At 43.0% G+C, this 18,363-nt stretch overlaps 1 protein-coding gene across 3 annotated transcripts in view; it reads right to left on the bottom strand.

Annotated features, from left to right (window-relative positions):
* CEP85 (centrosomal protein 85) overlaps positions 1 to 18,363 on the bottom strand; it is a 33,870-nt gene that overhangs the window by 7,693 nt on the left and 7,814 nt on the right. Inside the window, exons 3-9 of one of the 3 annotated variants that reach the window (XM_059916014.1) lie at positions 16,511 to 16,663; positions 9,716 to 10,407; positions 8,755 to 8,888; positions 8,228 to 8,345; positions 6,968 to 7,153; positions 1,182 to 1,334; positions 806 to 960 (exon numbers count right to left, since the gene is read on the bottom strand). In XM_059916014.1, the coding sequence (XP_059771997.1) occupies positions 806 to 960; positions 1,182 to 1,334; positions 6,968 to 7,153; positions 8,228 to 8,345; positions 8,755 to 8,888; positions 9,716 to 10,407; positions 16,511 to 16,663 (1,591 nt within the window). Of the gene's footprint in view, positions 1 to 805; positions 961 to 1,181; positions 1,335 to 6,967; positions 7,154 to 8,227; positions 8,346 to 8,754; positions 8,889 to 9,715; positions 10,408 to 10,723; positions 10,945 to 16,510; positions 16,664 to 18,363 lie in introns of those variants that run through there. The other 2 variants (XM_059916016.1, XM_059916015.1) reach the window with 2 other exon arrangements.

Below are 18,363 nucleotides of genomic sequence, written 5' to 3'. Positions count from 1 at the left end.
AAATTTTAGAAAATACCAAAAAAATCTTTTTTCTTTGCACATACAGTCTGGGGCAGACCCAGCTATGTCCCCTAACCTTGCTTCTGACTCCAACCAATGGTTTCCTCCCATGGATCCCCACAATCACTTTCATCATGGCCCATCTGCTGAAATAAACAACAGGGTCACTGTGGTTGAATATGGGATGAGAAATCCAATCCATCCCATTAGCAGCTGGATTTGGTCCAAGAGGCTGTTGAAACACAGCCACCACATTTTCAGAAACTGCTATTAACATGGAGGAGGCTCCCAAGACACTGTGAGAGTACATTATGGCATCTTGTTTTGTTCTCAGAACCTGCTGTGGCAATCGAGAGCAATCCCTAGGGCTGAGGAGAAGAAACAGATGCTCCTGGTAAGCTTTACCTTACAAGATTCAAAATGTGGATAACCCCCAGTCCTCAGCACCAGGATCTACTTTTGCAAATATAGAGATACTCATTTTCCAGTTTATAAAGTGCTCCCGTTCATTCAACACATACATATTCAAGGATTATTATCTAGTATTATTATGCCAGGTACTGAGTTGGAGCCTTCCAAAGGATACAGTGACAAATCCCACCCCACTGCACCACTATACCCCCCACATTCCATCTCAAAGACATAGTCTTTGTCCATAAACAGCTTTCCTATTACTTACAATCCAAAGAAAATGAAGCTCAGAGAAGTGAAGTGATTTGCCCAAAGTCACACAAGTAGTGAGTGGGGCAGCCAGGACCAGAACATAGCTCTCCACTCCTTTCCTCAACCCCACAGGGGTATTTACCTATGTCTAGTGGAGGAGAATTCTGCTTCCCTCTGTCTCAGGCTTTCCAGTTGAACCTCCTTCTCTCTGCAGGCTGCCTGGGTCTCCTCCAGCAAACTCTCCAGCTCAGTCACTCTCTCCTGCAGCTCTGTGCTCTTCAACTCAGAATCCTTAAGCTGAAAGACAGGATTCCATGCTTAGGTCAACAGGCCAAGGAAGACTCAGTCTGGGTATCTCAAAAAATTTGCAGTTCAGTTGTGATATGAGTGTGGACATGACTCCTTTGGGATTTTCCTTTCAGGAAGCCACAAGGTAACTGCATGCAGCAGAGGCTGAGAAAGCCCCCCTGCTTGGCCACTCCCTTCTTGCCCCAGGTATGCCCAGACATTGCTGCTACCTGCTGGCTCTGCTTCTGATGGTCTTCCAAGGTGGGCAGGTCAGCCAGGTAGCGTTCCAAGGTCTCAATACGCTGCTGCTTCTCCCGGTTCTGCTCAGATTCCTTCTGACATTTCTTTTTCAAATTATTGATATGTTTATCACGACCCTTGACCTATTGGGAAGAAATGTCGAGAATCTGTCTCCACTGACTCCTCTACAACCCTGAACACCAACTTCTTTTGAAGTGATGTCTTTGCCCTTAGGGCTATAAATGTTTTCCACTACAATGAATGCAGGAAGCTGATAAAATTTTGCCATTTGAGATTAGGGCATAAAATGCAGAGGTAACACACAAGAACTTTCTAATCAAGGGCAAGGAAGGGGGGCTCCTTTGGCAGTTTTCAAAAATTGGTAGCTCTACTGTATAATAAGGAATTTGGGACTTCCCTGGTAGGCCAGTGGTTAAGACTCCGCACTTCCACTGCAGGGGGCTTGGGGTTCAATCCCTGGATCCCTGGTTGAGGAAATTCCGCATGCTGCACAGTGCAGCCAAAAAAAAATTTGTCTGGTCTTTGTCCAGCTTTCTGGGAGGTAACTTCTAAACTCTTAGAATATCCCAAATAATAGAACAGGAGTATCTTTGTTTTTCTTAGTGGACCAGAGCCCACCATAAATGCATTTATGCTAATGAGATGACCCAGAATGTAGACTGGTCACTATAAAGACCAATGGAGTTGAGCCCAACTCCCTGTGAAGAGGGGACAAAGACAGGAGATTGAGTTCAATCATGCCTACATAATAAAACCCCAATTAAAAATTCTGGACACCGAAACTCAGTGGAGCTTCCTGGTTGGTGAACACATGGATGTGCTAGGAGGATGACAGGCTCTGATTCCAAGGGGGAAAAGGTATGGAAGCCCTGCTTTGAGGACTTTCCCAGACCTCAACCTATTTGTCTCTTTATTTAGCTTGTCCTGATTTGTATTTTTATAATAAAACTGTAATCCTAAGTAATCCTGAGTTCTGAGTTGTTCTGGTGAATTACTGAACCTGAAGGGGTCATGGGAACCCCTGGATTTATAGCCAGTTGGTCAGAAGTATATAGGCAGTCTAGGGAACCCAAAACTTGCAGCTGGCATCGGAAGTAACAAATAAGCATAGTCTTTTGGGGGACCATGCCCTTAAACCTGTGGAATCTGATGCTAACTCTTAAGTGGTCTGCATCAGAACTGAATTGCAAAAGTAAATATAACTGTACATACAGTAAACATACAGCCAGTCTGGTCTGTTCTGGTGAGATAGATAATGCATTCTTCCCTAAGCACCACATATGATATAAAGCTAAGCAATCATCTGGAAAGGCTAATGAGACTCTAAACTCCTTGAGAGGAGGGGCTGTGTCCATTTTGCTTATTATCATATCCCCAACACACAGCACAATGCTTGGCACTGAGCAGGCAATTAATTAAGATTTGTTGAATGGGGATTCCCTGGTGGCGCAGTGGTTAAGAATCCGCCTGCCAATGCAGGGGACACGGGTTTGAGCCCTGGTCTGGGAAGATCTCACATGCTGCAGAGCAACTAAGCCCATGCGCCACAACTACTGAGCCTGTGCTCCAGAGCCTGCGAGCCACAACTACTAAGCCCATGTGCCACAACTACTGAAGCCCACACGCCTAGAGCCCGTGCTCTGCAACAAAAGAAGCCACTGCAATGAGAAGCCCGTGTACCACAACGAAGAGTAGCCCTCCCCCAGCGCAACTAGAGAAAGCCCACACGCAGCAACGAAGACCCAATGCAGCCAAAAATTAATAAATAAAACAAATAAATTAAAAAAAAAAAAGATTTGTTTTTTTTGTTTTTGTTTTTTTTTTTTAATTTATTTATTATTTTTATTTTTGGCTGTGTTGGGTCTTCGTTTCTGTGCAAGGGCTTTCTCTAGCTGCGGCAAGCAGGGGCCACTCTTCATCGCGGTGCGCAGGCCTCTCACTGTCGCGGCCTCTCTTGTTGCGGAGCACAGGATCCAGACGCGCAGGCTCAGTAGCTGTGGCTCACGGGCCCAGTTGCTCCGCGACATGTGGGATCTTCCCAGACCAGGGCTCGAACCCGTGTCCCCTGCATTGGCAGGCAGATTCTCAACCACTTCGCCACCAGGGAAGCCCAAAGATTTGTTGAATGGAAACTTTTTCTTCACTATTAAGGCTTTTTCTTTGCCTTATGAAAAAGGAAGCTGGAGGAAGTAAGAGAAAGCAGAGAAAACGTAAGGCAGATCTACTGATGCCAAAGAGGCACAGGCCTAATTTAATCCAAACATAACACAGTACTAAGAGGGATCCCTGAAAATCAGTCAAAACCTTTACCCCAGGTACAATCTTTAAGCTCCATGTGATTCTCCAGATTCTCACATTTTAATATGCATCAGAATCACCTGGGAAGCTTATTAAAAATGCTGATAACCAACTGTGAATTAAAAAAATGGTAGACTGGCCAGAGATGTTTATCTTTTCTCTCTTCCAAAGCATCTCTAAAACAACAGGAGGAAAATAAAGTACTGATTTTTAAAAGTCAACAGAGGAGACAAAAGTACACAAGATATTTCAACATGTTTTCAGAAGATAAAAGTGAATGGGGGGCTTCCCTAGTGGCGCAGTGGTGGAGAGTCCGCCTGCCAATGCAGGGGACACAGGTTCGGGCCCTGGTCTGGGAGGATCCCACATGCCACGGAGCAGCTGGGCCCGTGAGTCACAGCTACTGAGCCTGCGCGTCTGGAGCCTGTGCTCCGCAACAAGAGAGGCCGTGACAGTAAGAGGCCCACGCACCGCGATGAAGAGTGGCCCCCACTTGCCGCAACTAGAGAAAGCCCTAGCACAGAAACGAAGACCCAACATAGCAATCACTCAATCAATCAATAAATCTTAAAAAAAAAAAAAGTGTATATCATGACCACACCAATGATGTTTTCTAAATAAATATTTCTTTAAAAAAAAAAAAAAAAGTGAATGGGGGAGGGCTTCCCTGGCAGTCCAGTGGTTAAGACTTCACCTTCCAATGCAGGGGGTGCGAGTTCAATCCCTGGTCTGGTCAGGGAGCTACGATCCCACATGCCTCGTGGCCAAAAAACCAAAACATAAAAAACAGAAGCGGGCTTCCCTGGTGGCGCAGTGGTTGAGAGTCTGCCTGCTGGTGCAGGGGACACGGGTTCGAGCCCTGGTCTGGGAAGATCCCACATGCCACGGAGCGGCTGGGCCCGTGAGCCACAACTACTGAGCCTGCGCGTCTGGAGCCTGTGCCCCGCAACGGGAGGGGCCGCGATGGTGAGAGGCCCGCGCACCGCGATGAAGAGCGGTCCCCGCACCGCGATGAAGAGTGGCCCCCGCTTGCCGCAACTAGAGAAAGCCCTCGCACGAACCGAAGACCCAACACAGCCAAAAATAATAAAGTAGCTATAAAAAATAAAAATAAAAAAATTAAAAAAAAATAAAAAGGAAAACTCTTTAAAAAAAAAAAAAAAAACAGAAGCAACACCGTAACAAATTCAATAAAGAATTTTAAAATGGTCCACATCAAAAAAAAAAATCTTAAAAAAAAAAAAAAAAGTGAATGGGGGGATAAATGACTTGGAGCAGAGGAGTTATTATCTGCAGTAGGAGTTACAGACAACTTGGAAAACAATGTGCCCTTCACAACCCGCAAGAACCCCTGTACTTGAAGCACCAGATACCTGAGGGAGGTATGTATCAGTCATAGACCTGAAAAATAGGGGGATTCACTAGAAGTCTATGTTCAGGTTAGCCAGATACCATTCTCACCCTAGGTTTCCCCAAAAGGAGACTGAAGATTTATTCTCCGGAGAAAGCAACTGAGAGTCAAGCTCAGGGATATCAGTCACGGCAGAGAGAGAGAGAGTGTGAAGCACTGTGTTGAAAATAAGTATAAGTAAAAATCTATGCATAGAACTGTGGGACTTTAAACCTAATCTCCTTCTCAGTGTTGAGAACCCAAAGGCCAAAATCATTCCTGTCCCCAGTCTCCCCACCAGGCAGCAGGCTGAAGATTCTTTCTTAGAGATAGTGAGATGAGACATTCAGATACTGATATTTGAGGGTTCCCAAGTGAAAAGGGCAGACTAAGTCTGATCATCCCACAGGGAAGCCCACCAGGCAACTACCATGAACCCAGAGCTTCCACGCAGCTTTAAAATACTACTGATACGTTTTTGTTGTTTGTTTGTTTTTTTCCGGCTGCAGCACACGGCATGTGAGATCTTAGTTCCCCAACCAGGGATCGAACCTGTGCCCCCTGTAGTGGAAGCGTGGAGTATTAAGCACTGGACCGCCAGAGAAGTCCCTAAAATACTACATTCTTAAATATGAGCACTCTTTCGTTCAAGGATCACCAAGCCTCTAACATGAAAGACACCAAAACAAAAAAAAAAACCTGAAGGAAACAAGAAACAACACTATGACCAGATGAAGATATCTCAAAAGGTATAATCAATATCATCAGAGAAAAGATATTGCATTCATGAAACAGAAACAGCAAAAAATGCAATAAAAGGGGCTTCCCTGGTGGCGCAGTGGTTGAGAATCTGCCTGCCAATGCAGGGGACACAGGTTCGAGCCCTGGTCTGGGAAGATCCCACATGCCGCGGAGCAACTGGGCCCGTGAGCCACAATTACTGAGCCTGCGCGTCTGGAGCCTGTGCTCCGCAACAAGAGAGGCCACGACAGTGAGAGGTCCGTGCACCGCGATGAAGAGTGGCCCCCGCTCGCCGCAACTAGAGAAAGCCCTCGCACAGAAACAAAGACCCAACACAAGCCATAAATAAATAAACAAATAAATAAAAAAAAAAAATTAAAAAAAAAAAAATGCAATAAAAGAATACTATTCAGAAATATAGAGGTATATATCAGGAGAAAGAAAAGAGTTGAGGACAGATAATTCTGTGGAGTGGGGCTGGGCACAGAACCACTAATTTTTACTATAAATATGTTGATATTTGATAACATGTTGGTTATTTAACTTAGATACATGTATTATTTTGATTAAAAGTTTCTTTTTTAACAAGCCTCTAAGGCTATGCTGTACCAATGGCACCAACATCACCTGAGAGCTTATTAGAAATGCAGGATCTCAGGGCCCCCTTCCCTCCCACAACTACTGAATCTGTATCTGTATTTTTATCATGATCTCCAAATGATTCTTAAGCACATTAAAGTTTAAGAAACACTGCTTTAGCTGACTTCGATGCAAGTGGTCCAGAACTAAACATTATTAAACTGGTCCCTCAAGAATGTCTGCATTAGTGCAACCTGTGAACAGAACCAAAAGATTTAGCTCCTTCTATGATAACCAATCTCACCCTAAGGCAATTCTAAGAGCACTGGCAAAAATGTTAAAACTCCCAAAATATCTGCATATATGGGATTCTTCACCTACTTTTTAGGTAGAGTGAGGAGAAAACAGGCTGAATGATGTACCACAGGTACATCTTGCCACAGTACAATCTCGTATGACTGCCCAGGCTGATTTTCCACCCAGGCCAGCTGGTAGCCCATCACAACCTGGGACAGTGAGGGATTATACGGCTTTCCCTGTCTGTGGTAGTTTTGTGCAGATGAAGCAGAAAGGAGGGGTTCCATTTCTAACACACCAATCCTGCATAAGAAGTCAATGTAGGGGGTTTCACCCAATTGGCTCCTCCAGGTTCCAAGAATAGGGGTCAGAAACAGCTTAGGGTCTGGCAGGAGAGGGCTGACTGCCAACTCCTTTGTGAATTAGAAAGCTATCAGCTCCTTAGCTCACCCTTTCTTCCTGTTTCTTCCCCTCCTCTGAATGCTTCTGCAGTGCCACTTTGAGTGACTCTCTGATGAGCTGGACTTCAACTTCTGAAGCAGAGAGTTTCTTTTCAAGCTCCATCTTTTCTTTGCTCAAGGCATCTGTCTTCTGTGCAAACTGTGCACGTAAGAAAGTGTTCTCTCGCTGCAATTCCTGCAGAAAGATTCTCAATATATAACTGTTCCTTACCCTGACAGTCCCATACACATTACTTATACCTAGTATACTTTGTGGTCAAATATCACTTTTCTCTAAGAATTTCTTTAAGCAGTGCTTCTCAAAGTGTGGTCCTAGGACTAACAGTTTCAGCATCACCTGGGAATTTGTTAGGAATGCAAATTCTTAAGCCCAACTCCCAGGCCCACTGAATCAGAAACTCTGGGGATGGGTCTCAATAATCTGTGTTTTAACAAGCCCTCCAGGTGATTCAGATGCATACTCATATTTCAGAACCACTGGCTTAAAGCAATACTCGATGAGTTGTAGTATAACAAAGGAATACGGGACACTGTATCAGAAGACCTGGGCTCAAGGCCTGGTTCTCCTCCACTCATTCTCTACATGACTTCAGGCAAATTCTTCCTCCTTGGGCCTCAATTTTCTCATCAGTAAATTAGAGGACCGAACTAGATTTTATCTAACGGCCCTTCTTACACTAACATTCTGATTCTACAAGATGGAACACTACCTTAACAGGCCCACTAGGTGGCAAAGCCAGTGCAGTACTATAATCTGTCTAACAGACATCACTCAAAAGCCCCAATTACAGAAGAAGCTTGGCCAACTTCTTTTAGAGCTACTGACCTAAATGAGAGTGTGGTTTCCTTCAGTCGCTCCTAGACATGGAAGAATAAAAGTGGGAATGGCTCTAAATCCTGTATTACCTCTGCTTCCTCCTCCATTTGGCCAGGGCTGGTATATTAAGACTTCTCAAAGCATCACTCAGTTCTAGGGTCTTACTACGTACCTTGCTCTGCCTTCCTTTTCTCCCAAGTATGTCCTGATACCAAGGCACCTGGACTTCCACCTGATCTACCCTCAAGCCTTTTCTGCCCCCACAAGGGCAGAACAGAAGATACTTTATAATTAAGATGTTTACTTTTTGAGGGCAGGGACACCTTATATCACTTGGTCCATTTTCTATCTCCTGGAGGCCTAACAGTGCCAAGCACAGGGAAGATACTGAGTTATGACAAGCAGAATGCCATCCTGGCTGCCAAGGCTTACCTGCAGCCTCAGCAAGCAGACATCCCCAAAGGGGGCAGGGCGGCCCAAAAGAGCACCGTGGACTTGTAGTTCGCTCTCTCGCACTTTCTGCTCCAGCTGAGAGATATGTTTCCTCTGCCTGCAAAAGCCAGAATAGAATGAGGTCCAGGGTCCTGACACAAATCCACTTGCAATATGAGCCCCCACTTTCCTTAGGTACAAACCACACTTTGTAAGCAAGGACCTTGGATTCTGGTCAGTGCTGTTTCCTGGAGGAGGAAGAGCAAATGAGAAAACTGACAGAGGAAATGAAACATCAGCTGCGAAGAGCCAGCTGCCTCCTTTAGGCACTCCCCACAGCCACTGCAGAGATATGCAACTGGCCTATCACATTACTCACATACTGGACTAGGCTGCTTACTGACCTAGCTCTACCATGAGGCAAGGCAGGGTCCTAAACAGAGGAGGATGTGCTGCCCTTGGGAAGACCTCCTTAGTGGGGGCTGGGACAGCAGAGGCTAGCCCTATGACACCCCTTGCCCCCTTACTTGTCAATAAGGAGCTCCTTTTCCTTCAGAAGGTTTTCATTACTGTTCAAGATGCTGATCCACTGTGCTGGGTCTAATGTGGGCAATGAAGGAGAAAAAGCAGCAGGATGGTGGCAGATGGCTCCATTCTGAAGCTGAAAGACAAGCAGGCCCAGAGCGGCTTAATCTTGACCTATAGGCACCTGAAAACACCTGAGCTACAGCTGGGTCTGCAGTCAAGGCTTACTTTGGCTCAGTCTGAGAAGGCCCACTGTTTATGAAATAATTTTAGCTCTGATGTATGACTGGAAAGAACCTGCTAGGGAGACTTCTGCCAACTGGACACTCCCTGCTCAGAAAGGCTCCAGTTTCTAAGAAAAGGTCAGTTGTCTTTCATTATCTGGCAACAGAAGCTAACCAGGAGCTAAGATGTCCTCACCAACCAGGAAAGGAGAATGTGTCCTGCTTCCTTTCTTCCCATTCTTAAGCAGCACAAGGACTTTTTTTTTTTAAAACCCAAACGTGTTATAGTGGAAAGAACCTGGGATCCAAAGATAGTTTTTGAACCCTAGAACTCTGCCACTCACCAGCTCTGTGACCCTGGACAGATTACTTATTCTAAGAACCTGGTAAATTTCTACATTTACCTCATCAGAGTGCTATAAGGATTAAGTAAGATTCTGTATGTTAAAGTACCTAGCCTAGTGACTGGTACATAAATACATACACACACAACACAGTCAGTGTTGGTGTCCTGACTCCGGGTTTCCCTTTATAACCCTCTGCTTTGGAGAAACTATCTGGTGTTCAATTAGACCACCAACAGATTTGATGACATTCACAAGACTTCATTTCCTATCTACAAACATCTTTCCTCCTTTTTACAAATGCTGTCTTTGGAGTCAAAACTTATAGGACAAAACCTATACAGTTCTAAGATCAGCACAGAAACTGCAAAATCCAAAGAAAGAAGGGTCTCTACCTGCATTTGCTCCATCTGTAAACGGATCAAATCCAGCTGCTGCTGACAAGTGCTGAGCTCACAAGATCGCTCGCGGGGATGCCAAGGGTCAGGATTCAGTTGCCACACCTGAGAAGGTAGAGGCTTGGAGAGCCCAGGGGCAGGCTGGAGTCCCAAAGGAAGAACCCCGCTGCCACTAGGGTGTGGTCCATTCCGCTCACATACCGCCCCACTGCCTGGTGCCTTCTTGGTCTCAGGCAACACTTTGTATAACTCCTTGTTTGTGTCGGTTCTTGGGTTGTGGAAGAAGACTCGGTAGTGGGAATCTGAATAAAGTGTCTCCATCATTGCCGACTGATTGAGGGTAGACTCCATATTGGGAATATCAAACTTCCTCGCCTCTTCTTCTCTTTCATGGCCCACTGCTGGAAACCAGGACTGCTCAACTCCATTCTCTCCAGCAGCACCACAAAGATACATGAAATCTCTAGACAGGCCGGGAGAACGTTTCATTGCACCGAGGTCTCCATTTCTTGTCATCCCCACACTTTCAGTCAACCCTGACAAAGGAAGTTTGGAAGAAGAGGGTCCGGCAGGAGAATTTGCCTTGGCAGGATAGGTCCCCAAAGTAGAAGGCATCACATGGGCTGTTGGAATGGTTACGTGGCTTTTGATGGGCTGGAAAGAAGGACTGCTACTTGAGCTGCAAAAATCTGCGGAGAGAACAGTCTTCCATAAGTCAAAATTGAGGCAGCAAGCTTTCTTGACTTTGGCTGCTATGCCAGACATTCTCTGCCCGTCCTAAGACCAGGCAGAAAGCGTACTGTCATCACAAGTATCAGGCAAAAAACACAGCAGCCTAAACAGGAGATGTGTGTTCTAGGATCTCAAATGCCATTCACAAGGCAAACCAACAAAAGGCAACACTGGCTTCACTTTTAACTTATACTCTGTCCTTTGTATTTGAATAAAAAATCCTGCCAGTCAACAAAGCTGAAAACTGAACTTAAAAAAAAAAAAATCACTTACTTAAGGGAAATGGATTAGATCCTACTCTTCTAAGGGCTGGGCAACTCTAAGCTATAATCCAATCTAATAAAAATGTCTTTTCCAAGGGCTGCCAGAATCCTCTGTGATCTCCAAAAGCTCCCCTGTGAAGGTGAGCAATGAATCTAAACTATCCGAAAAATAAGGCGAACTGGATAGTGCTGCTTTGTATCTAGGGCAGGGAGCACAGCATCTGAATCAGGATTCTGTTCTCTCTCCCACACACCAGACCTGACTGCCAGGATATGTGAAGTTATTCTTAGTAACTCTCAGGTTTCATTCTAGCACAGTGAGCACTCTCAAGTGGTAAACAGTGAAATCCTCTATTTTATATTTTGCCTTTTATTTACCCCCTTGTTTGTATACAACTGTTATTTTTCACTTTCCTTCAGACTGGATTTATGTTTCCTTTAGCTCCTGCCTAGTCTTGGGAGACAACTCGCTGACTGGCCCTGCTGTAGAAGGTTCATATTTCTACATATTTCCAACTTTCAAGTGCTACTCTGAAGAGGACTACGAGGTCACAGAATTAACGCGGGACAGTGGGCTGCAAGTGAAGAACAATACAGGAATATGAGGAAACACACCTGTTACCTTCAGCAGGCAGAAAACTGAGTGAGGGGGACAAGGAATATAAACGTCTTCCTTTTTCAACTATGTCTAGTATTCTTTTCCAAACTAAGCATGTCTACCACAGAGAAGAGTAGACCTCCGATTTGTTTCTTTTCATTTTCCATCAACCAACACAGAACACGCTCAGCTAATGAGGACAGATACTAACCTTTTCCAGAATTATATGAGTATAGATCAGCTATCATCTTCTCATATGGGTTTGTAAGCAGCTCTTTAAAAACACAGGCAAGCCAAATTATCCCTTATAATATATGCACAGGGTCTAATTTCCTCTACTCAGATGATCGTGGGATATATAAAATGCCATACTAAAAACAAACAAGAAGCAAAACAACCAATAATTTTTGATGACATGCATCAGCTTCTCAGGACCAAGAAAGGGCATTTCAGAGTCAAAGGACACAGTTTTTGATGTCCCAAAACTTAAATACAGAACTAGTCAACAGGGTTAAGGTAGACTGGTGGTGATGAAGACTTCTAAGACTAGTAAGCTCTCTACTTGAAATCTTCCATAATGGCACCATAATATCCACTCTCACCAAGGGTCCCCACTCCCAAATATAATTATGGAACAGAGGACAGTAAGACTGTGGTTATGAGGGCTGCTACTATGCTGAACTCAGCAACACCTCCTTCCATTCTCCATCCACAGCACCACTCTCTCTCAAGACTCACCAAATTCAGTTTTGAGCCCATAATGCCTAAAGCAGTAATGGCAAAACCAAAGGCAAGAAGAAAGGTACCAACTGCCCAAGAGAATATGGTTTTTCTAATTTTCTGGTGAGTGTGGTCCACCTACAGATGATGAAGTGAGGTCTTTGTCAGCATTTGTCACTTATCTATTGGGTTTATCTATTTATATTAAGGCAACTGTGTAATCCTCAGAAATTGCTATAAAATGTCAAGTTACATCACACTTTAAGTCTGGTTTGTGTTTTAGAGCATTCTGAAACGAAACAGCAACACATTTTCAAAAGGGCCACTATCTTCTACAATTTTCAAAGGCTTTCCAAATTTAGTGTATGGGATATGTGATTTTTATGAGACGTTTACAATTCCCCAAATCACTGGGTTTTTGCCACTTCAAGGATATATTTCTAAATCTCTCCTTTCCTCAAACACATTCCCTGCCCCTCAACCTCCATCCCCCCCAAAAGCAATTTGTTCTTTCTAGCAACCCCCCTTTCTTGGTAAGGGGTAGACTTAGCTATTGCTAAATTTTGATCACTTCTGCCTACATCACTTACTGGTTTATGAAGTATGGTAGTCTGAATTAAGCCAGTAACAATTTCAGTCTTTATCAAAAAACTGAAAGCCTTCTGAGCTCTCCAGTACCCACCTCTATCCTGTCCCTTGAGAATCTTCAAGGTAAAACACCTTAGAGAAGGGCAGAATCAAAAGCCTAAATAGGGAATTCCCTGGTGGTCTAGTGGCTAGGACTTTGCGCTTTCACTACCGTGGCCTGGGTTCAATCCCTGGTCAGGGAACTAAGATCCCACAAGCTGCACAGTGCAGCCAGAAAAAAAAAAAGCCTAAATGTCCATTGACAAATAAATGGATAAAGAAGATGTGGTACATATACACAATGGAATATTACTCACCCATAAAAAAGAATGCAATAATGCCATTTGTGGCAACATGGATGGACCTAGAGATTATAATACTAAGCGAAGTAAGTCAGACAGAGAAAGACAAATGTCACGTGATATCATTTATATGTGGAATCTAAAAAAATGTCACAAGTGAACTTATTTACGAAACAGAAAACAAGACTCACAGACTTAGAAAACAAACTTATGGTTACCAAAGGGGAAAGGTGTGACGGGGGAGGGATAAATTAGGAGTTTGGCATTAACGTATACACACTACTATATATAAAATAGATAATCAATAAGAACCTACTATATAGCACAGGGAACTCTACTCAATATTCTGTAATAACCTAAATGGGAAAGAATTTGAAAAAGAATAGATAGATATATGTATAACTGAATCACTTTGCTGTACACCTAAAACTAACACAGCACTGTAAATCAACTATATTCCAATATAAAAAAATTTTTTAAAAAAAGAAAAAAAACCCCAATGAACTATATTTTATACCAGTCGTAAGTGTTCTTGTCAACTGCACTCCAAATAAACCAAGCTACATTCATGAACAAAGTGAGCAAGAAATAAGATTAAGATAAAGATCACGGTATATATCAAACACGGCAGAAAAGACACCTTAGATTCTTTTAAGAGAAACTTCTAGACCGATAGCTTTGGCCACTACGTCAAGGCTACTACAATTTAAAAAGAACACACTACCAGGAATTCCCTGGCGGTCCAGTGGTTAGGACCGGGCGCTTTCACTGCCAGGAGTCCGGGTTCAATCCCTGGTTGGGGAACTAAGATCCTGCAAGCCGTGTCACACGGCCAAAAAAAAAAGATGGGCTTCCCTGGTGGCGCAGTGGTTAAGAATCCGCCTGCTAATGGAGGGGACACAGGTTCAAGCCCTGGTCCGGGAAGATCCCACATGCCGCAGAGCAACTAAGCCCATGCGCCACAACTACTGAGCCTGCGCTCTAGAGCCCACGAGCCACAACTACTGAGCCAGCGTGCCACAACTACTGAAGCCCGTGCGCCTAGAGCCCGTGCTCCGCAACAAGAGAAGCCACTGCAATGAGAAGCCCACACACCGCAGTGAAGAGTAGCCCCCTCTCTCTAGAGAAAGCCCCTGCACAGCAATGAAGACACAACACAGACAAAAATGAAAATAAATAAATTTATTAAAAAAAAAAAAAGAATGTACTATGCAATTAATATATATATTTCCCCAAAGGAATAAAAAGCACACAGAGTCACACACAATCTGTGTAACAATTTGACTGAATGAGATATAGCCAGTCAATTCAACGGGGGGAAAAAAATCTAGACCATTGTTTGATTTTTATAAGTCCTATTATTTACTCAGAATGAAAAAGGTCCCATGACTGCACATGCAGACAAAACCTTAACAAGTCACAACTACATTGACAGTAACACTTTAGATTACACAAGTGATGGAAAGAACACTACAGGTGGGAGATCTGAATCTGATAACTAGTTGTGTGACATCAGGCAAGTTACTTAACCCCTCAGGGAATTTTTGCTACTCACCTGCAAAAAAACTGGATTAAGTGATTTTTAAAGTTCTGTCTACCTTAAAATCTATGATTCCATTAATTCAATATTTATTGACACTGGGCCCATGTACACACAGCTGTCAAACTATTAAAATTAAATCCCAGGGACTTCCCTGGTGGTCCAGCGGTTAAGACTCCCCACTTCCACGGCAGGGGGCATGGGTTCCATCCCTGGTCGGGGAACTAAGGTCCCGCATGCCACGTGGTGTGGCAAAAAAAAAAAAAAAAATTAAATGCCAGGTGTCCAGGAGTCAGTACTAGTAGTAGATGTAGTGGATGTGTTTGTTTTTCTCCTTTTCATTCTTCTTTTATTTTTTCCAAACATTTTTCTTTTAAATGCTTTACTGAGATATAGTTCACATACTGTACAATTTTTACCCACTTGAAACATACAATTCAATGGTTTTTAGTACATTCACAGAATTATGTACCCATCACTACAATCAATTTTAGAACATTTTCATCACCCCCAAAAGAAATCTTTTTACCCTTTATCAGTCATGCTGCATTTACTCTAACTTCCCTAGCCTTAGGCAACCACTAAATCTACTTTCTGTCTCCCTACAGATTGGCCTATTATGGATATTTCACACAATATGTGGTCTTTCGCGCCTGGCTTTTTTACTTAGCATAGATGTTTTTAAAGTTCATCCAGTTTGTGGGGGGTATTGGTACTTCATTTCTTTTTATGGCTGAATAATATTCTATCATATGGGTATACTACATTTTACTCATCCGTTTGTCAACTGATAGACATGGGGTTGTTTCCAATTTGGGGCTATGAAGAATAACGCTGCTATGAACATTTGTGTACAAGTTTTTGTGTGGATGTATGTTTTCATCGATTCTCTTGCGTATATATACCTAGATTTACTGAGTCATACGGCAATTCCATGTTTAACCTTTTAAGGAACTGCCAAACTGCTTTCCAAAGCAGCTACAACATTTTACATTCTCACCAGCAATGTACAAAGGTTCCAGTTTCTCTACATTCTCACCAACGATTGTTATTATCTTTTTGATTATAGCCATCCTGGTGGGTGTGACATCTTATCAGATGCACCAAGTACCAAGGTAATTAGTTTTGTGACTTTAATCAACTCATTTAATCATTTTGAAATTCAGCTCTCTCATTTGTAGATTGGAAATAAAATATTTCATAGAGTTCTTAAAGGTATTAATGAAAAAATATAGAAAAAATTTAGCACAGTATGCATCATAAAGTATTTGATAAACAGTAATTAATTATTATCATTAGGTTTTCTGCCCTCCTAGGAACCCACCATCTAAATGAAAAAACAAAATACTCTTGTAAAGGACAGCCTGACAGTTAATACTTAAGTGCAAAAACAAGTGGCAGAAAAAAATAAAGATATAAAATTGCAAAAAAGGAAGATCAGTAATGGGAGGAAGAAATTGGAAAAGTTTTTTCAGACACGTCATTAAATCATGAAAAATAAGATAAGCATAGCTGGGAGGGGCAAGAGGAGATGAGAACAGCACAAAGGGGCCCAGATTAAAGAAAGAAAGAGCTCAGGTAACAAAACAAAAAAAAGGTTCTGCTCGTAGCATAGTTAGACAACATACCTGGTGACAGTAAGAAATATGTTTGAATGGGATAGGGCCATATCACAGAATTGGGGACTCTGACCTTTATCCTCGAAGTAATAGAAACAACTGAGGATTTGCAGGAAAGGGAAACTATGAAATCAGGCTTTTAGAAAGATTAATCTGGCAGGAGAGGGAAAGACCTGATCCAAGAAACCTATTAGAAAGTTGTTTCAGACAGGACAAACAGTAGAAGTTGAGAGGAAGGGACCAGCTGTGAGGAGCATAGGATAAGAAGAATCAAGAAGACTCTTTGACTGAATGGATTGACTTATGAATACTCTGGAAATGACAATATACGTGGAATACAATTTGAAAATGACAACACATTTTGGTAAGCAAATCATTAATCCAAACTTACCCTCCGCAATGTCTGAGCATGATGTGCCTATGGCTGTGTCCCCACTGTCGGCTATACTTGAACAGCGGCTGAAGCGGCTCCGAAAGGCCTCCGAGATAACTGGGGTCTGCCATTCAGTGCCCAGGGAACCGCCCCTCTGAATCACATTGGAACCTGAAACAAGCGGCATTTCCCACCTTTAGTGTGAACCTGCTCATGTAACCCCACAAAACTTTTTTAAAAAATCACTTAAACCTATCAGAGAATAGTGGCACCCCACCCCTTTCTTTCTCCTGTGCCTATTTCAGCTACTCTGAATTAGTTAATTTTAGGGAGGTTTTTTTTAAAAAAAAATACTTATTTATTTATTTATGGCTGCATTAGGTCTTCGTTGCTGCGCATGGGCTTTTCTCTAGTTGCGGCGAGTGGGGGCTACTCTTCACTGCAGTGCGTGGGCTTCTCATTGCAGTGGCTTCTCTTGTTGCAGAGCATTGCCTCTAGGTGCACGGGCTTCCGTAGTTGTAGCAGGCGGGCTCAGTAGTTGTGGCTTGCAGCCTCTAGAGCGCAGGCTCAGCAGTTGTGGCGCATGGGCTTAGTTGCTCTGCGGCATGTGGGATCTTCCCGGACCAAGGCCCAAACCCGTGTCCCCTGCATTGGCAGGCAGATTCTTAACTACTGCGCCACCAGGGAAGCCCAGTTAATTTTAAATGGAAATAGCATAAGAGGTGAGAATGTTCAAAGACAGAAATAAAAACTACCAAGAACCCAGGGGTACTGGGACAGTAATAGTTAATAGCAGCTCCATTCTTTGCAATCTAGAAGCCACAGCACTTTACAAACATGATCTCATCTACCTACTCACTGAAAAGTATTATAACCCCTATTTTGCAGAGGATAGAGCTGAGATTTGAACCCAGGTTGTTCTGATTCCAATACCCACATTTCTTTCCTACAGGGTTTCTCAACAGGTGCTTTTGGCATTCTGGGCCTGACAATTCTTTAATGTATAGTCTACATATTACAGGATGGTTAAGCATTCCTAGTCCCTGCCTATCCACTAAATGCCAGCAGCAGCTCTCACTCCATCCCACCATCACTATAAAACCTGAAAACATCCCATATGTTTCCAAATGCTCTGCAGGGTAACAGGCAATCCAGTCCCCTGCTGAAAACCACTGCTTGACTGCATCAGGGTACCCTTGTGGTTAGGGTAAATCCAGATCAAGGTGAGTCTTATAAGTTAATCTGAAGAGTTTGTGGGGCGGGGGCAATGCAAAGAAACTACTAAAGTTTCTGAGCAGGTAAGATGAAACAAGACTGATGAGATTTATTTGACTTTATCAGCTTGTTGTTTGAGGGCTGGTAGATACAAAGTGTTCAATAAATACTTGATTTACTAATATACTAGCAAAGAGTTAAATTCAAATTATTTTTTAAAAACCACTGTAATTTTTCTAAACTTTATCTGATGATCCATGTAAACAAACAAACAGGTAATGGTAGCTACTTATCCATTTAAAGCGTCAGAGTTTGAGCTGAAATCAGAAAATACGGTTCTACAGACTCTATGATTTAGTGGGAAGCAAATGATATTTGAATTTAGTGCTTCTCCCATCTTTTGAACCTACTTTCTTCTATATTTGCTCTTTTTTGCTACCCTTACTTCTGCTTTCTACTGAAGACAACCTCACTTTCCCCAAGAACTCCTTTTATTCTTTGGGTCTCAGTGGACTGCCTGATTTGAAAGAATCTATATACATACAGTAATCTGTAACAATTTCTTTTTTCTTTTTTTAATTTTTTGGCTGTGCCGCATGACATACGGGATCACAGTTTCCCCACCAGGGATCGAACCCGCATCCCCTGCATTGGAA

Source organism: Balaenoptera ricei, chromosome 1 (assembly GCF_028023285.1).
Source record: "Balaenoptera ricei isolate mBalRic1 chromosome 1, mBalRic1.hap2, whole genome shotgun sequence".
Classification (NCBI taxonomy): Eukaryota; Metazoa; Chordata; class Mammalia; order Artiodactyla; family Balaenopteridae; genus Balaenoptera; species Balaenoptera ricei.
The sequence above is the reverse complement of the archived record's forward strand: the minus strand, read 5'-3'. Positions and strand labels throughout refer to the sequence as shown.